Genomic DNA, 27,947 nt, shown 5'->3' on the forward strand with positions numbered 1-27,947 from the left:
GAAGAGAAGAGAAGAGAAGAGAAGAGAAGAGAAGAGAAGAGAAGAGAGGAGAAGAGAAGAGAAGAGAAGAGGAAACAAGTAACTTGGTTATGCCTCAACCTATGCTTCAACCTACTAGGCTCGGCTTTTGTCAGGAATAATAAACTGTATACACAGTGTTTGGGGGACGGATTAAAGGCATGGGCGTGCCCTTAAAGAACCACTTGAAAAGCAGTAGAGGATCCCATGTCAGTCTCCTTACCTTCATTGAATTCACGACTCAGTTCATGATTGGGACAGCGCTTGACCACCTCTGTGACATGCTCAGCCTTCTTATACACAGGCATAGCTCGTATGACAGCACCCTGTGGCGGAGGGGTCATCACCTTGATCTGAATGGGGCAGGTCTTTGCTATCTGGCAGTAGAGTTTCTTCAGCTCTGTAGAATACTGTTGAGAGAGACACACACAGAGAGAAAATGAACTTACTGGGTGGTCTCTTTTATGCGTCTAGAGATTCTGAGCTTGAAGGGCATGGCAGAGATAACTTTAGAGAGGCAGTTCCCATAGTAGACGAAGGACTATACTCAGTTTACTTGCTATCCACGTGATCATGGCCAAATTCCATTTTTAAATCTATCAAATGGCTCCAATCTTACCTAGAATACTTACCTCCTAGGGGTTGTAATGCTTGAATGAGATAGGATAGGTATAGTGATTAATACAGGTGGCACGTGGCATAAAGAGACATCATTACGGTCCTCTAGTCCAGGGCCTCTTAAACCTGCTTGTGTCACCCATTCCTTTAGCAGTCTGGGGAAATCTAGAGACCTTTCTAAGAATTAAGTTTTTCAAAATACACAGCCTCAGTAAGATTCGAAAGGAAGTTAATATACTGAAAAATATTTACCAAAAAATTAGAAGAAATTAAGTTCACAAGCCCCAGGTTAAGAGCCCCAATCTAGTTTAAGCTTTTCATTTTTCAGAAGAGGAAACTGAGGCCTAATGACTTTAAGTGACTTGGAAAAGGTCATTCAGGTTGGTTAGCATAGAGCTAAGCTTAGAAACCAAGCTTCTGGGATTCAAACTCCGAACCGACGCTTGGTGACATATGCTGCCCTTGTGAACTTGGGCTTCTGCTGCTTGTTTGCTGGTTAAATTTGAATGGCTTAAAATAATGCTGAGACTTGTGATTCTCTCTCTCTCTTGGTCTCCTGCTCTCTCTGGATGTGTGTATGTATGTATGAGAGCCACACACATGAAGCCATATGTAGTCACATATATATACATATGTGTATATGTGAGCACATATGTTTGATTTGTTTATTTTAAAATCAGAATAACTATGAAGAAAGGAAGTTTCAATAGCCATATTCAAATGTTTCCAAGTCTGTCCGTAGAAGGAGGAATTGGTCTCCCTCCCCTCAGACTTAGAGGGAAGGACAATGGGAAGAAGTCACCAAGATGAATGCAAGGAAAACCAAGTCTCACTAACAGTGAGAGCTGTCTCAAAGTGGACAGGCCCACGTTGGCATGTGGTGGACTCCTCTTCCTCACTGGGGATCTCAAAACGGGAGTTGCACAGTCGCTCATGGAGATGTTAGAGAGGTCATTCTTATTCAGGGAGGAGTCAGACTAGAGGCCTAGAGAGACAGACCACAGAGACCTGAAGAGCCATGAATCTGGGACTTGCAAATTGTGGAAGCATCGCTCCCTTGGCCAAGGGCCTTACTCACACAGTTCTGTTTTGTTTTGTTTTTTCCTAGGACCCTACCTCCATATCTCTATCAGAATTGACAATTATGGGGGAATGAGCACTGGTTTTAGAATATGAAGACCTCAGGATCCAAGTGCCAGTCTTCTGATTACTATCTGGGTGTTGCTGAATAGGTCACTTAAACTCTTTAAACTGTAACATGGGGATGAAAATTCTTCTACCACCTACTAACCAGGGCTGCTAGGCATACTTTCTAAACGTTAGCTAATATCATTTATCATCATTGCTGTCATTATCATGAATTAAAAGGCGTCTATCTCTCCCCAGGCCCAGCCCAAATCAGTGTTTTCCAACCAGGGGCTAATGCAGAGATGCAACCACCCAGTCATTGGCAGCACCCTTCTTGAGCCATGTGCCTGGTAACAGTTATCCAAACAAGGAGTAAACAGGCACACACAGGTTGTGATTCTAAGTTGGCAAACATTGCCTTTTGGAGTGAAGAGACATTGGCAAGCAAGCTAGAAACAGGGTAAAAGGAAAAAGATTCCTCCCCCGTGCTTAATGATTTCCCTCAGGAAAGGACATAAAGGGGCTGCTCTGTCTGAAAGTCCGTTTCTTCATGACTGATACAGAATCTTCCTTTGAAGTTTTTGCTGTTCCTTCCTTCCTTTTAAAAAGAAGTGCTGGAGTCCCAGTGAAAAATGTGGCTCCCAAAGCCCTCCATTGCAGGGGCACAGTTACACAATCAGTTTCACATGCCTGCAGGCTAGGGATTAAGCAGAGCAAAAAAGGGTTTTACATGGCCCCAGGACATAGGAAGCAGGCCAAAAATGAACCCAAAATCCCAGTTGTGAAACTTCCAAGTCACTGAGATAGTGACTTACCAAGTGTGGAGACTTGCTGCTGATAGTCACAAATGGCCACAAAAAAGACACATTTAGAAAGGAGAGGGGACACAAAGATGTCCGAATGCTGGTTTTCTTGAGCACTCTCTCTAGAAAATGAACTCCTATGTGAGTCTGGGTTAGGAGACTGAGAGTACATTGCTTAGAAAGAAGTCTCTGAGGTGATCCTAAGGACAAATAAATTGTTCTCAGCTGAGGACAGATCAAACCTGTGAAACACATACACAAAATATTTTGAGACAGGTAGAAAACACAGCACAGGGGGAGTTATGAGAGGTCAGTTACAATCCAGGGCGTCGATGACAGAGGAAGGCAGGAAGGAACTGTTTGGTGGTGAGATCCTTTGGAATAAGAAGGTCACTCCAGGGGGACTGCTCTGAGCCCTACCTTCTGAAGTGGGCTTCAAACAAAAAAAAGAAAGAGCCCTGTCTGGCCACATCAGGCACATACTCAGCTGAGTCCCAACCCTTCTGTCCAGAGGAAGGTCTAAGATAACTGCCTCTTTTCTTGTTGACACTTGTTCAGTTGTGTCCAGCTCACAACCCCACTTGGGCTTTTCTTGGCAGATACCAGAGTGCTTTGCCATATCTTTTTCTAGCTCATTTTATAGGTGAAGAAATGGAGGCAAACAGGGAGAAGTGATGTGCCCAGGGTCACACAGCTAGTAAGTGTCTGAGGCTGGATTTGAACTCAGGAAAATAAGCATACCTGACAGAAAGTCCAGGTCTATCTGCTGTGCTGCCTAGCTGCATGTGTTTACCTATGCTATAAGCTTTTTTTTTCCCCTTCAAATTCTGAGTTTTATTGAAGAATCAAGAGTTGGCTTAGCCTCTGTTGGCAGCATATAAAATTAAAAGGGGGACATGTGATCATTTTCACTTCCAAATTAAAAAAAAAAATTACGTATCATTAGATGAGACAAAATTTTAAATGTTCCAAGGACTAACAGCCTGAGTGCATTACTCAGAAACACGAGTTAGATGTTCATCTATTGTCTTTTTAGGTAACTTCTTTCTTCCCAAAAGGCATTTGAGAATGCCTGCCCAGATCCTGATCTTCCCCAGAAAGGAGATATCATCAAGTCACTGGAAACCACAGTGGTTGGGTTATTATATTTTTCTCTGTCACTTTCAGAAATTTCTAATTCTAATATTACCTCCTAAAGCCTTGTTGTTTTGACATTGGTAGTGCTGGGGAGCATAGCCTGGATCAGCCATGCCTCTAATGTCATGGATTAGCCATCCCCCATCTTAGCAGACATAGTCACCTAAACATTGACTCCTGTACCTTCAGGGTCCCAATACCTTCATCTTTTCTAAATTACTCGATCCTTGAATCTTCTTCTGACTTGACTTGCTCTCTACCATTTAGTTCCATCATCCCACAGAATCACAGAATTTAAGATTTGAAACTTGGTGGTCACCCAGTCCAACATCCTGTCTCTGCTTGAAGACTTTCCATATGAGGGAACCCACCACCTCTGGGGTAGCCTATTCCTCTTTAAGGGGCGCTCATTGTAAAAAAGAGTTTTTTTTCCTGACATTGTCAGCTAGAGCAGGATGCACCTTATGAAGCATGTCCCCTTCACAAATGGGATGGAAGAAGCAGAGGAGAGTGCCTCCTCTCTGCACCATCCTTTAAGTGTCCCCCATCTGGGTGTCCTGGCCCAATCCCTCAGTCCTAGCAGGTTCTCCTCTTCTGTCTGTAGCACATCTCCAAAGAGCTTGTGTTTTTGCTTATTGGGATTCCGGAGACTTATTTTCCCTTCCTAGCCTGGCTTGGTTTCTTTCACTCACCTCTCCAACTTCCTAGAGTCACTCTGAATCATGATGGTAGCTTCCCAAAGTGCTGAGGTCCTCTCCTCTGCTGGTCCAAATGGTCCTAGCCTCACCATACCTCAGTGATACAGGAGACAGAGCAGTGGGCTGATAGCCAGGAGAACCAAGGTCAGTCAGGTTCCTTACCCACTGTCTGCCTCAGCTTCCTCCTCTGGAAAATGACCATGTTGGACTCAAGAGATCTCCAAGATAATATCCAGCTCTTAGTCTATGAGCCTTTCACCCAAACTAATGAGCACATCCTCCATTGCAGTAGATCTTACTGATAAAAATGTCACATAATGGGACTATGAATAAACTTGAGGAAGAGCACTCTGTCATGCTACTGTCCTGCCCTGAGGACACAGTCTCTCTGCCCAGGGCCTTCTTTTCCTAGACCCCTATTTGAAGGCTGAGAGCATCCCATGTGATAAAATCAGAAACCCACACTTCTCAAATACAGCTAGGTGCTAGGTATCACTGCCCTATCCTGTCAGCAGGCTGGTTGGGCAGGAACTAGGAGACATTAGACCAGCCTGACAGCCCTTCTGTTCTTTATGAGCCCAGACTGGTTGCTAGCGGCATCTAGTTGGCTTTGAAGTGCCATCAAATCATTTTTCTATTACCGTTTTCTTGGTTCATGAGAAAAGCTTCTGGGTCTGTAGTTTCCCCAATCATCCCTTAGCCTTTGTCACATCCTGGTGCTAAATCCGGGCCTACTGAGGCCAACTGACATGTGCTTTGTTTTGTATCTGTACTAAATGCACTCCAGATTCGAATCACTATAGACCACAGATCTGAATATATCTCAACTAATTTAAAAGGCCCTCTCTGGAGGTCAGTTCACCCTCAACTTGGCTTCTCATCCTTCTTCATCCACGGTCCTTGTGCCAATGTCCATCTCCTTCTCCTTGTCAAGGAACATAAACCAATGCCTTTTGTGGTCTCAATGTTCATTCCTTTCCTTTAAGTCACCTCTGGGGTTTCTGCTCCTTCATCCCTTCCAAAACTAGGCAATATGCTGATGCTTCTCTTGTTTCTGATACCAAGAATTTCTTCCTTTTTAACTCTTTTTCATAAGCTGAAACATTTCTTTCTGACCTCATTTGCTTCTCTAATTTTTAAAAGATTTCTCTCATTATCTTCCGCTATCACTCAGCACTGATGACATTTTCACTAAGTGCCTGCCACATTTAAATCATGGCCTCCTCCTTAAACCCAGCACAGTGATACTTCTAGCACTGGCCCCGGACAGTGAGCTCAGAACATTTTAGAGCTTTCCTGATGAAATGAAGACCCAGCCTCACTGACCAAAGGATCATAGATCTTGAGCGAGAGGAAATCTTCCAACCAATCAATCAATTTACTTCATCGTGCAGTTGGGGAAGAGTAGGGAGTGTGAGTGACTAGTCATCAAAGAACTCAAGCTTCTGTTTAATGGAAACCATCCGGTCCAGGGGCATCACAGGAGGCAAGCCAGTCTAGCTGCCTTCACACTCGGGCCTCACTGCTAACGCTAAAGAGGATTCTCCACTTCAGAAAGACGTCTCACAGTTAGCAGGCACTTCCTGGGCCCTCTTGTCCAACTCAGGCTGAATGAGGATGATCCACAAGTCTTCCAGGAAGGTGCAATGAGCCCCCCCTCAGGCATGGTGCGGCTCAGCTTCACACTGGACTCGATGGCTTCAGAGGGGTCTTCTGACTCAGAATCTGGGGTGCATTGAGTACCTTCTGAATGCTAGACACTGCTAGGCCCTGAGCATGCGAAGCTGAAGAATGTTTCTGTGTTGTCTGTCTTGAAAGCGCTTGCACTCTGACAGGGGGAAGAGTCATGGCCCAACCCCTGTGTGATACTAGGTAGAACAGGCCTGGGGACAATAGAGAAGACAGGTCCAGTGAGGCTGGGAAATGCAGGAAGGAAGGGTTTGTAAGTGCATGATCCTGCTATACATTGGAAAAAAAAAATGTAGAAAGGAAGCCACAAGTCTGATTGATTATCTAATATCTAACCAAGTTGCAGTGGGGGAGGGAGCTCAGTTTTCTTCTGGTTTCCATGTGAGCCCCCCTTCCCCCAGGCTTGGAGGGGCCAGGAGTCATCTAGACAAGAAAGGCAAGCAGGGGTTTGCACTTTCTGGGGGGCAAAGTCTGGTCACCACCACAAGCTTCCTATCCATCGCTGACAGATTTCTTCATGGCTTTTTGTCTTGTTTCCACACAGGGACAAATACGCCCCTTGCCTCTCCTCTGAAAGGGCACCCTTCCTTCTGGCATCTCTGTTGGGAAGTGCCTGGCCCTGAGAGAGGGAGCAGATCTTTTTTGTTGTTCAGTTGTTTTTCAGTCACATCTGACTCTATTTGGGGTTTTCTTGGCAAAGATGCTGCAGTGGTTTGTCATTTCCTTCTCCAGTGGTTAACCTAAGCAAACAGAGGTGAAGTGACTTGGCCCAGGTCACAAGCTGGTAAGTATATGAGATTGAATTTGAACTCAGGTCTTACTGATATCACGTCTGACTCCAGGCTCTATCCACTGAGGGAAGGGCCTTGCTGGGCCTGATTTCTGGTCCTTGGGATATGTCCCCAGAAGGTAAAGGACACAGAGGAAAGACACTGCCTCTGGAGGCAGAGGGCCTGGGCTTATTCCCTGCCTGTGTGAGCTCCAGCATGGGGGCAGTCACCTCCCTGGGACACTTCTCTTCCCATGAAAGTGAGACAAAGTGAAAGGGTTAGCCCCGAGGGCCTCTCAAGGCCATTTCTGGGGTGACCATTCCCACGTATGACCTGAGACACTAATGGACTGGAGAGGTCAGCCCAGGCCTGGGCACTGGCACCTGGAAAAACAGAAGCTTCCTCCTTTATCACTGAGCTACCTTTGAGGGACCAGGAAGTCAGGCCCAAGCCCTCCGAGTCTGGGGGCAGGGCACTCTATGCTTTAATCCTCGGACCTGCAGCCTGACTGTCAGAGTAGAACCATGGAGAGGATAGCACAGTTTAGAATTTTAGTGAATTTGTTTGCGGAGTTCTGTCAGTCAGCATAAGTTATTTGTTTTGTGGGTTTGGAAGTGTACATAATGCTGTTCAAGGTGTGCCCAGACATGTAACTTCATCAATGTGAGCACTCCCACTGTGGCAACTCCCTCCAGTGATGCAGGCAGCCACTCAGGTGGCTCTCATAGTTTTCAGAGTTGCACAGTTCACTGAGAGGTTAAAGGACATGGCCAGGGTCACCCAGCTAGTATGGAGGAGAGGCAGGTTTTCCACTACTGGCTGGCCATGCTGCTCACACCTACTTTTTAGGTCCACAGCATTCTGAAAAATAAATCCTTAGGACCATCAGGGTAAGGGAGGAGATAAGATGGCTGAGCAGCACTCCTGGGACTAGGAAGAGCCTCTAACAAGGGGCCAGGCTTCTTCTCCAGTGAGAGATCAAGCTGGTAAACTTAGATGGAGTGATGGGAATCCTTAAAGACATCCTGGGGCCACTGAGCAGAGTTCAATGACTAGCCCTGCCCTGCCTGACAGTTATTAGCATTAGAGATGTGAAAAGACTTGACTGCAGCCCCTCAGGGAATAGCCAGAAGAGGGATCCTGCTGAGGACAGGCCGTCATCTTCCTCTAAATCGTCTCTACGAGCACTCCAGAAGGGTCTCGTCATCGTGTTTGGATGGCAGGTGGCCTTCACCCTGGTGCGCTATGGTCAATATAAAGACAAGAAAACTGATGGGCTTTACATGCATCCAGCGCAGATGGTCAAGTCAATGGGCGGTATGAGCTCCAGCTTAAGAAAATGAGCATATCAACCCACTCCAGAGCTGACTCAGCAAGAATAATTCCCAAGCACCAACTGGGACTTGGGGTTCAAAGGGCAGAAGTGACAGAGGAGCCATCTCTGCTGGAAGCTTTGAGCCAAAGGCTCCATGACCAAATTACAACGACTGTGCTGAGACAGCAGCTTTTGGGGTTTGAATCAGAAGGATATTTAAGGAGTGAGGGTTTTCCCTTGGCTTTTATTACTATTTTTTTCCCCTGAAGGTACTTGCCAAAATGCAAGATTGCCAAAATTGACGAAGGCCAGAATTCAGGGAGCCAGGTTTGGGGTTGGGCTTCCATCAAGTTTCCTCTTTTGCAAACCTAATATTTGTGCTTTTTCCAAGCAGAGAAGAGTCATTTAAATGAGCAAATGCCTCCAACTCCCCAGGTCTGCATCTTTTGTAATAGAAGCATAATAAAGAAATACAAGGAAAACAAAGAACAATAAAGGAAATGATAGGAAATAATACAAATAAAGGAATAATAGAAAATAAGAATTCCCTAGGTCGAGCTTGGTTTTAGAACCTGAGGGGGAAAAGGGAGAAATGTCCCCAAAGAAATTACATGTTCCAGAAGGACACTCCAGGAGATTTTTGAGAACAAAAGTAAATTCAGGTCTTCAAGGAAAAAGAAAAAAAAAGGAGGAAAAACATTTTTAAAAGCATTCCAGAGTCTTTCGTCTTGCCCTCGCCACCTGCCTGAGTAGGCATACTGTGTTACAGGCTCCTGGCACCCACACTAGTAAAACAGCATCACAATCCATCTAGCTACATGCCAGCTAATATCAGCAGACACCTGCCTAATTTCTCAACACCCCCTTCTCCTGACCATGTGTCAACAAAGGAGCTTTGAAAAATCCAACTGTCCAGCTCAAACATTTATCCTTTCAAAATCTCCTGGAGGAAATGGTACTGATTGTCTGTGAAATTCAAGTGCAACCTGGCTTGAAGTATGCCCAGCTAGCACCTGTAACCCCAGCAATGACAGGTATTATATAGTCAAACACCTTGAGGGATTGTTTTCTTCCTGCCCTCAACAGCAGGACTTGAATCTCTCAAAAGCCACCTTCCATCTCCTCTGGATTTATCTGGTATGTTCCCATTGCATACACATGTATGCATATGTGTACATATATGTGTGCATGTGTGTTTATGTGGTGTATGTGTGTATATGTATTTGCCAGCCCCGTTAGAATGTAAGGTCACCGAAGGGAGGCACTGTTATTTTGGTATTTCTTTAACTCTTCAGTCCTTACACTAAGGATGACTCATCCTAGGTGCTTAATAAATACCTATTCTTCAGTTCATATCTGATCCTTTTACATTCTGTGTTTGGTCATGATAACCAACACTTAAATCTGTAACTAACATGTCTCCAGAACAGTAATGGGGATTTTTCTTTACTCCCTAACATTCTAAGGCAGAAAGCCCTCCCCATACCAGAATCCACAGCAAAACTGGCAGTTCAGTTCCAGAAATAGTCAGTCTCTTAAACCTTTTTTTAAATAAGTTTGATTCCCTATCCTTTCACTTCCCCCCCCCCAACCCATTGGATGTGACTATGAAAGCTGAGCAAGGTTTAAGATAAATGTACTGTTATTTCCACAAATTTTTCTCAAGTAACCTTATGACATGTATTAACCTCTCTTCTCCCCCCACTCGTAACAGAGTGGATGTTTGAGTCACAATCTGAAAAAGATTGTCTGAAAAAGTTCTGGGCTTCTTGGTGGACCACAAGCTCTGAGAGTGGGTTAGGATGGCAAAGTACTACAAGCCCTAAGAACCTCCATCCTCTGTTGGGATTCGGATGCTCGGTTTTAGATAAACTGCAGAACATCACAGGAAGGAAACAGAGTAAGAAGGGGGGAAGGGAGGGCTGGTCCCAGGAACTGAGGAGGAGAGAAGACCTGGGTGTGTGTGTGTGGGGGGGGGGGGGGGTGTAAGCTCTTTTCTAGTTTTGGAAAGGCTGTCTTGTACAGAAAGGATTCCAAGACTTCTCTCCCTCAGGACAGAGGTGGGAGAAGTGAGTGGGTGGAAAGGGGAAGAAGACTCTTTAAGCTTGAAATCAGCTTAACAGGGTGAGCAATCTGAGAGAGAGGGGGGCTGACTGAGGAGGCGTGAGGTTCCCCATCATTGGGAGGCGGGGGCCTGGCAGTAAGGCGAGTCATGGACAGGTCCTGCCTGGTGGCCAGGGGGGCCTCCGAGCTGCCTTGCAACCTGGGTTTCTGTGGCCCTGTAGCGAAAAGGGGCTTGCCTCTGTTTCCACTGGCAGCAAAGGCGATCTGCCGGTTATCTCCCCAGTAGATGGAATTCAAAGGATGCAAAGCCCCTGGCTTCAAGGGGGCAGCATCGCTTCTGTTTTCTATAGAGATGGTCACTGGGGTGGGGGTGAGGATTACTTTAAGGATCAGGAAACTGAGACTCAGAAGTAAGAAGCAGACGAATTGCCATGGGCAGGGAGTTGGGGGGGGGGAGGGAGGAAATGTCTGGGGAATTTCTGAAAGGAAAATAAGTCCATCTGGGAAGCTTACTGAGGGACAGCAGGATAGAGAAAGGACAGAAGAATGACCAAAAAAACCACCTTAATATTTTCAGTCTCCCCCATGTATACATTCAAGATGTACAAAAATGTCACTATTAAAATCAAACCGATTCTGCACGATTTCTCTGGAAGAGAGAAAGAATGTTATTCTAATGGGTGGGGGCATTGTTTTGAAGTCACTCTAGGTTCTGGAAGCTGAAAAATGACAGTATGACAGTATGGGGGGGGGAAGGAAATAAAGACTCCAGAAGAGGGCTTATGTCTAAACTTTTCTTCTCTATGCTTAGTGATTTCTGATATCCTCCTTAGAGGCAGCAGTGGCTGTGGGAAGAGAGAGGGCTGGAGAGCCAGGTGGCCCTGAGAGAGTCACACTTCTCACTGGTCCAGCACGTCCTCCAAGTCTCTAATGTACAGCTGATGTGCCCACCTGTCTGCCTTGGGAGATGGCACTTCCTGTACCCTAGGAATCCCATGTCCAGGCCATGAAGGGAAACTGGGGCCAATGCTATCCCTAGTCCACAATCACCAAGCAAAGGCCCTTCTCCTCTTGGGAATCTGTGTCTTTCATCTGTATGGGGATGTTGGGGTGCCCTGGCCTCTGCCCCCTCCAAGACTTGCCTACCCAGCTTCCAGAAAGCCTATCTCATGATCACCTGCTTCCCCATGCAAATCCAACTGCTCTGCCCAAGAGAGGCACAGCAGGCCCAGGTCCTAGGATGGGCAGGGGGACGGATCAAATACCCTCTAGAATTCCTTCCAGCTCTGTGAGATCCTGGGCTTCTGAGGAGAGACTTGGGCTTAAAGACAGGAGCCCTGGTTTAGGATGGTCAGTTACTGCCCGGCCCCCCCCCCCCAGCTGGGTTTGGATAGGCGGGGGGGGGGGGTGCGGGGGCAGGGCAGTACCTAATTTAAGCCTGTTGTCCCACCTGTATAATATTTGTAGCGCTGCCTCCCCCCCACCCCCCACACACACATCCAGACGCACTTCAGTGTTCCTGTGGGGAAAGGGCTAGAGGAATGTCCTCTGCGTTCCCAGGCCATGCATGGGGAAAGCCCCGCCGGCTCTTCTCTGGACTCCCACAGCAGGTCTGCCTTTTCCCAGGAAACTTTCCCTTTTTGTCTCTCTCCTTCCTTCCCCTCAGTCCCGGAGGAGCCAGCCAGCCAGCAGCCAGACCCAGGAAGGAGGGAGGCTTGTTTGTGGTGATGAGGTTTTTTCAGAATAGAAAGAAAGGAAAAGGTAAAAAAAAAACCCAACCCTCCGTGGCAGCCCAAGCCCAAGGGCCGCCTGTTGCCACCTGTCAGCAATGGGGATTAATGGGCTGCACTGGGCTGGGAGCGGCGCATTCCTCCCGGGCCGCGCCCACAGATGTTGACATCGGGCAGGTGGGCCCTGTCTGCTGGCTGCAGCTTAGCCATGAAGAGCTGGGGCTGCACACGACCCGAGGGACAGGAGGGAGGGGGGTGGGGGGGTGAGAGGCATCTGCACTGTAAACCACCAGCCCCGCGGAATGCGACTGGCGCATCCCAGGGCGACTTTGTGCCCTGCGGGCACTGCGCGAGGTACTCACTGCCTGCCCAGGAAAGGTCAGACTGACTGAGGGACCAAGTGGGACAGTCTCCCCCCTCCTTTCAAGCCTCCCCCACCCCGTGCCCCAGGATCCTGATTCTGACTCTGCTCTGCAAGGTGGGGCAGAGGAAGGGGGAGGGACTGCAGGAAGGGGGTAGGAGGTACTGCCAGGAAGGGGGTGGGAGGAGATGGTTGCCTCTGGGCATGAATTTTGAAAGCTAGAAGAGGGGGAGAAGGAAAAGAGTAGCTTAGTTTGGATAATTTATCTTCCTTAAGGCAGTAAATTAACCCCTTGCTTCTCTCACTGTCTGGCCTCTAAAGCAAAGGCCCCAGCATACCATTTTCACAGCCAACAATACACCATTCCTGGAGCTTTCCACCCATTGGTGGCCAGAGACTGATTCCAGTTGTGTCCTCTTTTAATAGAGGAGATACTCAGGGTCAAGGAGATGAAGGGACTCTTGGGGTGACCCTGGGAGGATATAACAAGACCAAACCCTGCACCCCACCCTCTGCCCAGAGCTTGACTGGCTGACTCTCTACCCACTTTGTCATTTTGTGGTAGAGACTTGAGATCACAAGGGTCTGAGCACCCCCTTTGCCCTTCTTCTGAACCTGGGCCTCTCTGGCCTGACCTGGTGTCTGGGTGGAGGTGGGGATTGGGACCTAACTGAAGGGTGTTTGTTTGGGTCCTCCGCAGGTCTAAGTCTGAGATCAGTCCTGGCCTCCAGAAGCCTCGGCAGGCGTGCTTTTTGGAGGGCTGTAGAAACTTTTCTAGGGGCAGCTCTGGGGTGAGGATGGGGGGGGCTCAGTCTCAAGGGGGGCAGCTAGAGTGCTGCAGTCCACAAAGGTGTTTCTGGGAGGCCGACAGCTAGGTTGGTCCCTCAATGCCAGCTTCAAGGCTGGATCACCCCCAGGGGATGGTGCCCCATCCTGAGCTATCAAGCCTTGCTTCAGCCACTCAGAAGCCCATGCCCAGGGCTTCTCCAGAGGAGTGGATGGGGAAAGAAATCAACTTACTGCCTCCAGCAGGCAGGGCAAAGCTTCCCCACCTTGGGCTGCCCTTTGGCCCCACTTCCCCCGCAGGTGCAGCCTTGGCTGGTAGCTGCCTTCCCACCTTCCAATGCCATTCTTTCCAGGACCCCTCTCCTCTATTCCAGGTCGTTCCTGTCCATCTCCACCTAGACCCATGCGTGTTGGACAGAGCCTTACACCTGGGGCTTCCTACTCTGCCCCTTCCAGGACCTCTGCCTCTGGTACTTCTGGTAGCCCTTTCCAACACTCACCCTCACCCTCACCCTCACCCTCACCCTCACCCTCACCCTCACTCTCACACTCTCTCTCTCTCTCTCTCTCTCTCTCTCTCTCTCTCTCTCTCTCTCTCTCTCTCTCTCTCTCTCTCCCTCTCTCTCCCTCTCCCTCTCCCTATTCCCTCTCCTCTGTACTGTCTCCTGCCTTTGTTTTGCTCAGCTCCTGTCCTGGCGGGTGAGAGGTAAAGGTGTCCCTCTGAGGACACTGGCAGCAGCCCTGAGGGGACCATGCACTAGCCCTATGCAGCTTGGCCCATTACACACCTGGAATGTGGCCCGTCTTCCCTAGCCCAGGTTAAATCTGGTGTACTTCTATGTCCTAAGCAGGTGGATGGATATGTGTGTGTGTGTGTGTGTGTGTGTGTGTGTGTGTGTGTGTGTGCGCGCGCGCGCACGAGTGCTTGTGCATTGTAGGAGAAGGCGCTGCAGGGAGAGGATGGTAGGCTTGGAGGTTTAAACATGAACTTTAGAGGGCATCCAGATCTACCCCCTTTATTTTACAGAGGAGAAAATTGTCAAGGTTAAGGAAAGTGACTTATCCAAGGTCACCCAGATAAGAAGTGTCAAACCCATATCTGTGACACAGTGACAGACCGGCAGAGTCCACGTTCACGGACACAGCCTAGCGAGCTTCTTTGGGCCATCTTGCATATGATGCACCACCCCATCCCCCACGGTGAGGTGGCAAGGGACGTTGGACAGGAGTTGACTTTGGAGTTTGGAAGCCTTTCTAAGCCACTGACCTCTGGCAAATCACTGAACTCAAAGTGGGAAGGGTGTTTGTAGTTCAGAAGCCAGCTCCACAAACATCCAAGTGTGGGACTCTCTGAGCGGTCCTTTCCTCATCTGACTTGGGTGGGAAGCCCTTAGTGAGCTCTTTCTGCTCTAAGCCTAGAGTCTGCTTCCCTGCCCATGATGGAGCTTTGTTAATTGTGGTACTGTATTTGTTTTTATTTCTGAGTCTTGGTGGGGCTGGATGAAGAGATATTTGGAGGCGGTCATAGGATCACAGAGAGACCATCTAGCCCAAGGCCCAAGCTTTACAGATGAGAAAAGTGAGAGGTAGGGAGATTAGGTAATTTACCCACAGTTTGGGAGGGAAAGATTTCCAGAGATGGGATTTGAACCCCGGTCCTTTGACTCCAAATACAGCCCCTTTCTGCACTCCCTCATTTTTCTCTTGGTCATAATTGGGCACAAGAGAACTTTCTGGTTCTCCTACTGAAGGGATTTTCTATGCATTAACTTTGAACATCCTAAAGCAAACATAAATAAACAGTTTAGCCCTTTGGGGGTCATTCTTGGTGCAGCAATGGTGACATGTAGATCACAGGAAAGCTTCTTTCTGCCCAGTGCTGGACCATACATCAGAGATGCATCTCTTTTTGCTGATTCCAGAAGAATATGGCTATTCCTGGCTTACTGACAGTGGAGACTTGACTCCTCAGGAGGAGATCCTTCTGGGGAATGAGAGTTTCAGGTGCCCCTTTGTACACATGTGTGCTTCCCCATGCTCCCCCACACACCAGATCCCTGCTTCTATATGTCTGGGCCTCCCAATGGGATTTTAATCAGGCCAAATACAAGTCAAAGAGGTGGGAAAAGAAAGAGCTGTCGAATAACCAGCCCTTGAGAGGAACAGGAAATTTAGCAAGCTCCAAAGAGTGTCCTTAAGGAGCCAAGATGTCAGTAGGAAGTGGCAGAGGGGCAAGACTACAGCCTTTCTCCTCCTCTCACTATCAGGCTTCAGTTATTCAGATAATGCAGGGGCAATATACAGTAGATGTCCAGGTGTCGCCCGGACATTTACACTTTTAAATTATGACGAACATGAGTTCCAGTACAGAATAGGACTGAGGAAGTTAACTCTTTTAGGTGACAGCAGGGAGAGGGCTGTATTCCCAGGCTTGGCTGTTGAACACAGATGAGAGGAAGCAGAGACAGAAGAGGAAGGCGGGGAGAGACAGCTACAGCTTTCCAGGAGATCAAGTCACCTCTTTGATTCTGGTCTTAGATCATTTAAGGATTCACCATGTGTTTTGTCTATCTAGACATACTTTCCTCATGTGTAGTCGTCACAGAAAAATTCCAGCTCTTTCCCACATGCAGGGGGAAACTCCCACATATTAGACACACATACATATGCACATGGAAACACATGTGAATATATACAAATAAATGCATCACCAGAGATAATTAGATCTTTTGTCACAAGAGTATTCACCCTCCCTGGCTGGAATACTAAGCTCCTTTGTAATTCTTTCTTCCCCAGGAGAGCAGTATTTTACAGGAATAAAGAGAATGTGGGGGGGGGTAGAGGAGGGGAGGTTAAAAATCATCAGGAAACATGAATTGTATCTCACAAACAAGCAGAAGCTAAGTAATTGCTCCAACTACAATGTAAGAAAACCTTTAGAGTGGTCAATTCATTTTATCCAGGGCTTGCCACGGATATGTCCTGGGAAACCAAGCTTGTAGCCATTCTCATTCCGATGTGCCTTCCTTAGGGGGGCATGCCATCCATAGGCAAGTTGCCCAGTCTCTTTATTTCCACCCTAAGCACAGGAAGTCAACAGGCTGAAAAATGGAGATCTTGGGGTATTGTTTAGGGAAAACTTTAGAAGAAAGGTGTAACTTAATAAATTAGATCAGATTTGCTTTTCAATACCTTTAATCCAGCCTTAATTGTGTCTTTCTCCCTCCAAAGCTGGTCTCTGTTAAAAATGAAGTCACGCTAAGGGGTCCATTTCCAGGTTTGCTCTGAGGGGCTTACATGGGCTGCCATGAAGGAAAACAAAACCCCCAAGAAGGCTTTTCTTCTCTTGTCCCTCTTAAATGCTTATCTGTGGCCTCCTACTGGTTTACAATTCACTTGCTCAAGGTGGAAATGTCAAAGCATGTTCCATCATGCTGGCCGCACTGTCTTCTAACCAGCCCCAGGAAATAAACATAATAACATCCAAGTACAGGGCACAGTGATTGAAGGTGGGTTTTGTTTGTTTTGTTTTGGATTGTTTTGTTTATTTGTTTGCTTTTTGGGTCCAAAATTTCTAATTGTCAGCTCATGCCTACAAATTCAGGAGCTAGCGGGAGGAGAAAAAAAAAAAGAGGTAGGACAGTATTGAAGAAGAGAAAACCAGCCTGCACACAGGGTTGGGAAGGAAAGGACTGATTGGCCTGGAGGGCAATGCTGTGGAGACTGGTTATCTTGCCTGGGAAGATGACACAGGATGGGTGAAGGAGCAAAGGGTCACATTACCCGTGTGTGGAAGCCTGTCAATGCCAGTGGTGGTGATGGTAGGTCACTGACCCCAAATACTGTTCTGTAAGCACATCCCAACCAATTCCAAAGACACTCCAGCATCTTTGGACAAATGCTACTTGAGGAGCAAGTCCTCGTGAGGATTCCACTTGGGCATGTGGGATTTTCCTGTTTCTGTTTGGTTGAAAATATAAAACCAACTCCTTAATCTAGAAAATGAGGATGGGGTATGAATTAAGGACCTACTGTGTGCTCGGCACTAGGAACACACAGAAAGACCTGGCTTTGAATCCTAACTCTGATACTTCCTAGTGAGGAAGTCACACTGTCTGTAAGGTTCAGTTTCCTCAGTTGTTAAAAATGGGGACAATAATGCCTGTAGTATTTGCCTCATAGGGTTCTTGTGAAGGTGAAAGGAGATAATGTATCTAAAGGGCTTTTCAATCAAGTAAACATTTATCGTGGGCTTACTTTGTTCCAGGCACTGTGCAAAGTATTAGGCAGATTAGCAATGGGAAAACACAAAATAGATTCTTCCCCCCAGGAGTTTATATTCTGTTGGCAGAAGCTGACATGGACAGGCTGGTCCACATCGACAGTGTTTTTGACCATTCTTTCCTCAATAATCACTGAATTAATGTATTTTAGAATTAGGCAGCTGCTCAGGGAGAGAAATAACCCCTCACCTCCCAAAATGTACACGGAAGGACAATAATCTGAGGTTCCTAATGCCTTAATTCTCTGATGGATATTTAACTTGGGGGGGGTACTTTCCCCTTACCTCCTACTTGAAATTATACCAATTAAATCACATGCTCACCACCTTCCCTCCTCGTTGCAATGCAAACACTGAGCCAGATTTTAAAAACTACACTCTCTTTTGGTTGGCCAATTCCCTGCTCACAATAAATACCTTTGGAGAAGAGGAGGCCACAGTATTCTAGACAAAAATGTTAACCCCCAAAGCTCAAAGTAGATAAAGCTCCTGAGGCCACAGCTGAAGATGAGGTACACCTGTGATTCCTGCACTTTTCAGAAAGCTCTGTCTTACCCTGGTGGGACAAAGCTTGGGATAATTAGACAGAATATCACAGTTAGAAATTTAGAACCCGGAGGGACTTTGGACATTATCTAGGCATTGAATGGGAGGGTTGATCCTAGAGAAGGGAGTTCTGGGGCCATCTAGTCCTGATTTTCTGCCTTTCTAGTCCCTTCCTGGGTGTGAGGTCCTGGCCAAGTCACTGGCCCTTCCTGGGCCTGGGCAGCCTCTTTTTTTGAAATCTAAGTATTAAGCCTCCCTGGTCCCTTCCACTTGTGACATGCTAAAATACGTCTATGGTTAGAGCCAGAGTAGATGGAAGAATTGGTGTATCAGCTAGCCTGTTGGAATGGAGAAAGCCAACCGAGGTTTTCGTCTTAGTGAAGTCCCATCTTCATGCCAGCCCAGGAGACAGAACCCAAGAGGGCAGGAGCATATGCCCTAGAGTGAGAGAAAGGCTATCCTGCCCTGCCTGCACGTCAGGCAACGGCGGCTTCACAAAGACACACACACCAGCACAATGAACTTGCCCTGTATTTTGTCAATATCTAGGAGAAAATCCCTGATGAAGCTTTCTTGGGTCTACCCTGGTTTGGGACTTGAAATGTATCTTCCCAGTTTTCAACTACATGCCCTGGGAATGCTTGCTGTCTGCCCCGGCCCCCAGCCCACACTCAGGTGTGCCTAGGAATCTGCAGCTTCCCAATTCGCCATTAATCATTTCCCCTCAGTCTTCCCAGTTCCTGCCAGACCCCCAACACCCCCAAGTTAAATCTGTCAGGCTCTCAAAACCTCAGCAGTGCCAGGGAAACACATCATTAGGTGAGTAATTTTCCTGTTTACTTCAAACACTTTTTTTTTCCCAAACTCAGACCTGGGCAGGTCTGATCAGGCCAGGCTTTGGAGCGAGCAGCAGCGTCCCCAATTTCTACATCAATGCCGCAGGCCATGGGGGTGCAGACAAGTCTCAACTGAGTGCTCGACAGTAGCCCAGCTTCCCGGCGCCTCTGGTCTTGTCTTGCTCATACCTTGCATGTGCTGTCATGTCTCTGAGGCTCCCCAATCGGCTTCATCTGTAACGCACACACGCACTCTCACACACCCCACTTGTTCGTGGACTTTTATTTGAAGAGAGAAAAACAGCCGAGCACACACCTGCTTTGTCCCCCTGGTGCCTTTCTCATCTTTCAGATGCATCGTTCAGAAAGCAGAGGTTTAAGTGAGGGGCTGGGGCGGGCCGGGCCCTGGCAGAGCACCGCTGCCCAGGCTCAAGGGGAACTGGCCTTGTTTTTCATAATTCCTTATCTTCTGGGCCAGGTGTCATAGGAGCTCTGAAAGCTGACTGTTGGGTTAGGCTGCTTTGGAAATCCACAGCAAATGACTATGACTCCTGGGAATCGAGAGACCCAGCCCTTTTCCCTGGGCACGTAATGCCCAGCTCGTGAAGTAACCTTCATGCAAATATGTTTATGCGATGTTACTGTTTGTTTGCTTGTATTTTCTCCAATTGTAATACGAGGGGGGAAGGACCAACACTCATGGGCTATGAGAACCCAGGCTCCCCACATTATCTAGGGGCTCTCCAGGGCCAGCACCCTAAGCGGCTGGGCCTTGTGTGGCCTGGGTGGGCAGATCAGGGAATATTCCTGGGTTGCTTTCCCAGTCTATAAAATGGGATATTAAAAAAACCCACCAGTTCATCACAGGGGTATTTTGAGGCGGTTGTTTGCAGCCCTCTCTGCATTCCTTGGATATGAGGTGTCGGGCTGTTATTAAGACTCTGCCTTGCATAACAGTAATTGAGCTTGTAAATTGGTGAGGCAGGCCTCCAGCCAGAGGAACGCCATATTCAGCTTCCAACACAGCTCAGCCTGCTTACCTTCTGGACTTCACCGTTTTCCTATGACCTCCCCTAGCATTTCTCTTTTAAAAATGGAGAATGTGAAAGGGCACAGCAGCCGCTTCTGCTTGCGCAGCCCCAGGCTTCTAGAATCATCCGATTCCCAAGAACTTCCTTTGGGGCTCTCAGTGTCACCACTACACTACCTAACTTGCTGTCCCCTGGAGCTCGGCCTTCCATCTCTCACCTCCAGGTCTTTGCACAGGCTGCTGCTCTTTAGAATACCTTAGAGCCATTTTTTTTTTTGGAGGGGGGAAGGCAGGGCAATTGGGGTTAAGTGACTTGCCCAAGTTCACATGGCTAGTAAATGTCAAGTGTCTGAGACTGGATTTGAACTCAGGTCCTCCTGACTCCAGGCTTGGTGCTCTATTTACTGTGAAACCCAGCCACCCCACCTTAGCTACTTTCGATGTTCACATTTCTGCACTTTTCGTGATTCCTCCAGCTGTTAACTGGACACATTTACTGTAAGTCAAAAAGCATTTATTAGGTGCTCACTGTATGGCAAGCATTGAGTAAGCTCTTTGACTATCCTTACACTGGGGACAGAAAGAGAAACCTCCAGCTCCTCTTACCTTAGGGATGACTTTCTATTGATTTATCTGGGTCCAAATGTACTCCCAGCAGAAGGCATGCTCTTTGTGGACAAGGGTCACTAGGGGGCTTGCTTTGTGACCTCATTGCCCAACAACACCTAGCATGTGGGACACGGTGGGCACTTAATGAATCCAATAAATGAGTTTGAAATCAAATTAGGATATTATACCGTGTGTGTGTGTGTGTGTATGTGAGTGTGAATGTCAGTGTATGAGTGTGTGTGAGGGTATGTGTGTGAGTGTGAATATGAGTGTATGAGTGTATGTGTGTGTGAATGTGAGTATGTATATGTAAGTATATGTGTTTATGAGTGCATGTGAGTGTGTGTATGCATGTGTGTGTGAGAGTGCATGTGAGTGTGAATTTGTATGTATGTGAGTGCACGTGTATGAGCTTATGTGTGTGAGTGTGTGTGAATGTATGTGAGTGTATGTGTGATTGTGAATGTGAGTGTATGAATATATATGTGAGTGTATGAGTGTATGTGTGTGAATGTGAGTGTGTATATGTGTCAGTGTATGTTTTTATGAGTGCATGTGAGTATGAATTTGAGTGTGTGTGTATGTGTGTGAGTGTATGTGTATAAATGTGTGTGTGTGTGACAATGAATGTGAGTGTGAATCTGTGTGTGTGTGTGTGTGTGTGTTCGCGCGCACTGAGTAGATCACGAAGCACGTAGCTGAGGTTTGGGTGGTCTAGCAGGTCCAATCACCACTTGGCTATCCAGATGTGGCCCTTGTTCTCTTAGGAGGGCACAAAGAGAAGCCTCTCAGGGGAAGGGTAGCAAGATGGCATGCTAGCTTGAGGGGCAGTCCTGCCTCCCTCTACATTCCCCTTCTATCAGTTCCCAATGACATAACTTCAGCTGATGAGGGGTTATCGGAGATCCCAGCCCACGCCTGGCCATCTGGCTCTCTTTGTTACTATCACAGTGTATAAAGGAGGGCTATAACATCCTAAATCATTGTGAGCGCCCCTGTAGCTCAGGAACCACTAATGACCATGTGACCCCAAAACAGGAGAGGCGGGGAGGGGCATGGGCAGGCTGGCCTATGCGGTAGACATCGAGATCCACGTGAACCTGGCCATTCAGATAGCCATATTTTCTGTCTATAAAATGATCCCAGCTAGAAAACATGAGTCTATTGGCTCCTCACAGCTACCCTAAGAGGGAGGTGCACAGGAAAGGCATTGAACCCATTTTATGACAGAGGCTGAGAATCAGAGAGGACAAGGCTTTCTCACAGCTAATAAGAGTATAAAACAGCCCTTGAATCCCCGAACTTAGTGGACCAAGTCCAATGTTCTTTTATCCTGTACTGATTGCTATATTATGCAACAAAGAAGAAGGGGGGGATGATGAGTGAAAGAGAAAGGAAAAAAAAATGAGAGAGAAAGAAAGAGGAAGGAAGGAAGGGAGGGAGTGAGGGAGGGAAGGAGGGAGGGAGGGAGGAATGGGAGAATATCTTGCCTTGTTACTCTCAGTTCCTTGCATCTGCCCTGCAGCTGGACATTCTTTTACATGTTGTGTCCCTCAATTACAGTGCAAACTTCTTAAGAGCTGGGACTGTCTTGTTTTTGTTTTGTTGTGTTTTTTCGTTTATGTCCCCAATCATAATTAATATGCACTTGTTCACTTATTGTTCTGTTATCACTGTGTCACCTTTAAGGGTTATACCTTGTATACAGTAGGTACTTAGTAAATGTGCAGAGAATGTTTGATGTACATACGAGTTAGCTTATAACCTGGTGGTTAGTTCATCAACAATCTCTCTCATCATTCAAGGATCACTTGATTTTTATTTTTAATTTTTTTAAATTGACCCGGTCTCTAAGGCTGTTTGCTTCTTTCTAAGTCTTCATGTACCCTCTGAAGACAAGGTCTTTCCCCAAAAGACCACTCTAGCCATAGCTTTCCTTATATATCAGAATCCTAGGCCTACACTTCACCCTAAATGTTCACCCTGCTCCTAAGGATCCTAAAACAGAGACTGTTAGTTACAAGTTGAAACACCTCCTCTTTTAATGATGGCATTCATGCAAGGAGTAGATTAGAGGCATGTGTGTGTGTACCCACGTGCATGCGTGCGCACACACACACATACACAAGTGCCATAGACAACTGCCTTGAACAGCTTTTCTCCCATTAAAAAGAAAATATTATTTAGAAAATATACTAAGTCCTGTGCTAGGTGGGGGCCCAATAGTGAGCCTTGTAACTTTGTGCCTACTTATTCACGGTGTTTTCTGTAATGGGAGAAATTTAAGACTGAGGAATAGAGGGAATTTTTAACAGCAATACTGTATGACCAGAGTGATCATTGAAGATTCTGAGCATCTGACCCGATTTCTCTAAAGCAGAACCTCTGGTCTCCCCCCTCCCCCCACTGCCTTTTCTTCTTCATCTAAAAAAGTGTGGCCCCCTTCTCCACCAAGTTGTTTCTTAAGCCCCTAATTGTATGATTCAATTTCACTGGAAATGGGCAACATCATCCAAATGGACTGAGGGTGAAAACAATGGAGGGCTGCTGGTGGTGGGAAGGACTTGCTTCTCTGGATGAATAAATCTGACCCATCACATCCGATGAGCTGCTGTTGGCAGAGGCTGACACATGAGCCTTTGGGGTTTTTCCATTTCCCTAATGGCACGCTGGTCCAACTGCAAAATGCTTTTTAAAAAATCTCATACAGCATAGCTTAGCAATTTGGACTGAAAGTCGCTGCAAACATCACAGATGATTTGATCCCATCTGTCAAAAGCTTGTCATGCTTTGAGGGTCCTTTGAGATCTTTCTTTTACTGGAAAGTGAATTTATTGCTACCAATAAATTACATTTACTTTTCCCCTCGAAGAACTAAAACTCTCCCCAAATACCTCATTACTTGTTATTTTAACAGAATTAAATGGAATGGATGCAGACTGTGCATTTTGTAAACCAAGTGATCTCTCTGTCATTGAGAGGATGGAAAATCAGTCAGTCAATAAGAATGTATGAAACCCATATTCTGTGCCTAGTACTGGATCAGGGAGGCCATAGAGAGAATCCATCCCCTGGACAAGGAGATGTGAAACCCACTGAACGTCCAAGATTGTTTCCAGGTCTAGATTTCCACTTTAGGGCCACTCAGTGATCCAGGAAAAAAAGATTCTAACACAGAATCCCAAAATGCCTGCCTCATTTGTTGACACATGCCCTCCAAACTTAGAAATATTCTCCAGAGTTTCTTCTAATAGACGGTTAAACATAATACAGTTCAGGGCTTCAAGCTTTAATTGTGAAGGATAGCACAATGCAAGCAGCCAAGAATTCTGTGGCTAATGGGTTTCTGTAACCACATTGTCTCTCCCTTCCCTGGATCCTGTGACATGCATTTTTTGCATTATAAAGAAAGAGGAGAGAGAGAAGACATATATTATTTTCAAGGTACAACTAGACAGTAATTGGAATAGTCTGAAAATGCAGTTCATTTCACCTCTAGCTAGATCCAACCCTCAAAGGTTTCTGTGGCATTCTGACAGTTTTCTCCAAATCTTTGCCTATTTAATCCTTTAATTAGCAAACAAAAATGCAACCATGACATTTCAACCAGGCTAAGCTAATTTTCTGGACAAAATTTCCCCTCATCCCAGAGGCACATCCTATCTGATATGCAGTAATCTCTCCCTATGCACAGTGGAGAAACATGAATTCGTGTTTAAATATTAGCTTTGCTATCAAACCTCGTTTGCTCTGACTCTCTAACTCTAATGGGAGGCTTTTCACGGAGATGAGTGGCTACTGGACATGGTCAGGAAAGGGTTGGAGAGCCCTTGGTTGGAATTAACTCATCACTTTCCAAAGGGATTCTCAGAGCTGATTCAGGTGTGAGTGTACATAGAAAGCATATGTAAAGTGGAGGAAACTATAATGTTTACCAAGGAGGAACCAACTTGTAGACTGGAATTGCCCTTGCAACCCTCAATCTGCATCAGTATTGAATGAATGTGGAGAATCAAACCAGTGGGTTGGGGAGGGACTAGGATGGTTCCATGACAAGGCACTGGGCAGTGTGCATCTGCAGGGTGTTGTCTGTTTTTGGATGGGAGAACAATTTACACAGAGTTACATTTGAATCACTTAAGATGGCACTAAGAGTTTTAGGACTCCACGTCCTGGGATCTAAAGTTTGCAAAGAACTCAATGTCTCCTCCTGGTAAAGACCCTATTACTGAGGAATCCCAGTTTTTACCATCACACACATTTTATAGATGAGGAGACAGTCTCAGAGGTTCAGTGACTTGCCTCCTAGTTGGAGGCAAGACATCCTGAAAGTGTCAGAGGCAAGACCCTGGATCCAGGTCTTTCTGGGGCCATGTTTGGACCTCTCTAATGCACTGCTGTGGAGGCCTCACTGACTCCTTGTCTATAACACCCATTGGCACTCCAAGATGCAGTGTCATGATGTTCTACTGAGATAATGGACAGAAAGTGTGTAAATCGCTGTTATGATGGTGACGTTAAACCGTCTCTGCCATGAAGAGAGCACTTCGTACTGGAACTACTTTTACTGTGCTCAGAATTAAAGGAAAGCCACCCCAACGCTGCAGTGTCACTGGACCTGCGTCCAAGGCCAGTATTTTCACCTTCAACAGGGCCCTAACCCCTCAGCTTCTCTTCTTCACCATGTATCACTAAAGTGCAAGCATCAAGTGTCTCCCAAAGCTCCTGCAAACTCCCTCCTGAACTGGAAGGCCAGACCCCAAACGAGGAGCACCTCTGTTCTGTGAGGATTGCAAGGCCAGAGATTTGTTGCCAAAGAGGGTCTCAAAGGATGTCTGACTCAGCTCACACATTCTACACATTATTGCCATCTTCTTATAGGTGAGGAAGCTGATTCTTGGAGATATGAGGTGACTGATCTAAAGTCATACATCTAGGACAGAATCTAGTCTGAACCCAGGTCTGTCTAATGTGAAAACCACCATTATAGCCCACTGAAAGACTAGCTTAGAGGGAAAAAGCTCATCTGGAAACACCAGTGGAAGCACATCTTGGGAGTATAGAGAAGCTCACGTTGGGTGGATGCAGCTCCAAGGCAAACAAGCCAGGTGGCCCAGGGCTTTAGAACTCTACTGAATCCACCCAGGCAAGACAGAGCTGTGTCTCAAGGAACCACAGAGATGATGGCCCAGGACTCTAGAGACAGCGGCACAGGGATGCATTCCCAGGCATAGGTGTGCACGTCTATGCAAGCATGTGGGGAAATAAGAGGGAACTGTGAGCCCAAGTGAATTCAGTGTAGTACCTCACAGTTATTGAGAAATTTGGCATATTATTCAATCTCTCGGGATGAAAGCATGGCTCCTAGAAGGTACTGAGAAGTCACATTGCCAGGCCTTTCATTTTACAGTTGCCAGAACAGAGGGTCAATGAATCAAAGGGACTTCCTATGGCTCACCTAGTTAACAAGGGTCAGAGGCAGGATTCACACTCAGGGCCTCTGCCTCCAAAACCAGGGAGCCTTTCCTCCTGCTCACCTCCCTTCTGCACTGCCCACTGCTCTATTGGGCTCCTGGAAATTCCAGGAGATGGGAATATCAGCCCAACCCTGGTGGAATTCATGCTCAGTCTCCTCTGAGCCTTTCAGCCCAGGAGCCTCAGGTTTCTTAGAAAGTCCCTGCCATTAGCTTCAGACACCTGGTTTCTAGCTTTGCCAAGTTCCTTCCTACTGTGCCTTTGTATTCAGAAAAGGAAAATAATATTTCAGGGACTTGAGTAAAAACCCTATCAATTCTATGCCTCCACCTTGGAGTGAGTGCAGGTGAATGACACCAGAGACCACTGAGGCATGGCTCCTCTCTCCAGAAGCTCAGAAGAGGGAAGGAGACAAAAGGCAGCAGAATATGGTGGGAAGACTGTTGTAGCAGGACACTCCAAGAGGGGACTGGAATCTTGTCTTTGGCAGTGACTAGCTAGATATCATGGCAAGCTACCCAACCACTATGAACTTCAATTTCATCATCTCTAAAATGGGTGCAATAATACATGCCTTACATGCCTTGTATACCTAACAGAATCTGTTAGCTTACCTTCTCTCAAGGGAGACAGCACACACTCATATATACATACGTATGTAAATAAACATATACACATACATCTACATGTTCTTGTGTGTGTGTTTGTGTTACCTATGGAATGGATACAAATGAAAGCATCTAGGGAGAGTGGGGGCATGGGGAAAAAGCCTTCATAAAGACACCAGAGACCATCTAGGTCAGCTTCGTCATCTCCCAGATGGAGAACTGAGACCCAATCAGGAAAACTGGCTTCATTACCAAAGCTTGAAAATAGGGAAAATTTAGAACTGGCAGGGACCTCGGATACCATTAAGTACAAGTATCTGTCTTTTACAAATGAGGAAATGGGAGCTCCTGTATACTGAGTGACTTGCTCAGGGTCACAGAGCTAGGTAAGTGGCTGAGTAAGGGTTGGACCTCCAGCCTTCTTTACTCCAAGTCCCACACTCTACATTGCATCACTTGCAAGGACTGAACCAGTCCCTTTAGACAAGCATCGGAGACCCTTCCCATTTTCACTTTGTTCTTCATTCACTCTGTCTTTCAGGGCTCTGGGTGGTCTCCTCCATTCACTTACAAGCAAAATGGAAAAGGGTGTGAACCATAGTTGAGTGAGAAGGGAAGGCCAGCTTTTCTTTTTCCTAATGACTGGGAGAAGCCACAGCATCTCCACCCTCCCCTAACCCCCTTCCTGATAAGAAATGTCCTAGGGAGGTGTCTCCCTGCCCTACCTAGAAATGTTACAAAAGTGAGTCTCTGAAAAGCAGGCTTGGTCTTCTTGGTGCCTTGGACTGGGGAGGGAGAGGAAGATCTGGCCTATCTTGTTGTATTTCAGAGAGGACCTTTAAAAGGCCAGCAAAATGCAGCAGGCAGGCCCTTTTCCTCTTGACCAGGACTCTGGCATCCCTGCTGGTCTTGGTACAATGGCTTATCCCCCTGTGCAGAATGCCCCCGAAGGACTCGCCCTCCCTCCTGTGGGAAGCTTCTTGTCTCAGCAGACTGGATTTACATGAGTACACATTGCTATCAGCCTCGGGGCAGAGGACTTAAGCTTCCCATTCTCCTCACATCAGACTGGGGGGCAGGAAGAGGGGCTCCCGGCTCTCCCTGGTAGAGACCCCACGGAGGCTTCAGTCCTCGACTTTGGAATGCACGTACACAATTTATTAAGAAATGCCAGTTGTTAGCGGTCTCTGCCTCCTCAGTTAGAAAATCTCCAAGCTCAGAGGCGTGTTGAAACAAGCGTAAAGACACAAACAAGCCTTGGCCCCATCTCCTGCAGAATGGGCTGGTTGCAGATGTTCTCCTACAAGCTACATCTTGCCTTTTTGCAAGAACATTCATCTCCCAAACACATCATTTCACCTACTTAGCCTGAAGCACAGTGGGGGAAAAAAATCACAGGCTGGTTTTTCTATTAACTCTTAAAACGCACCTGATGGAGGGAGAC

General features: G+C 46.9%; 1 protein-coding gene across 4 annotated transcripts in view; it reads right to left on the reverse strand.

The window, feature by feature from the left end:
* TP63 (tumor protein p63) overlaps positions 1–27,947 on the reverse strand; it is a 121,414-nt gene that overhangs the window by 38,454 nt on the left and 55,013 nt on the right. For all 4 annotated transcript variants that reach the window (XM_069083308.1, XM_069083307.1, XM_069083309.1 and 1 more), the window contains exon 3: positions 242–428. In XM_069083308.1, coding sequence (XP_068939409.1) covers positions 242–428 — 187 coding nt within the window. The remainder of the gene's footprint in view (positions 1–241; positions 429–27,947) is intronic.

The sequence above is a fragment of the Petaurus breviceps genome, unplaced genomic scaffold (assembly GCF_028583685.1).
Source record: "Petaurus breviceps papuanus isolate PSGF00001 unplaced genomic scaffold, PetGlider_PUasm1.0 173, whole genome shotgun sequence".
Lineage (NCBI taxonomy): Eukaryota > Metazoa > Chordata > Mammalia > Diprotodontia > Petauridae > Petaurus > Petaurus breviceps.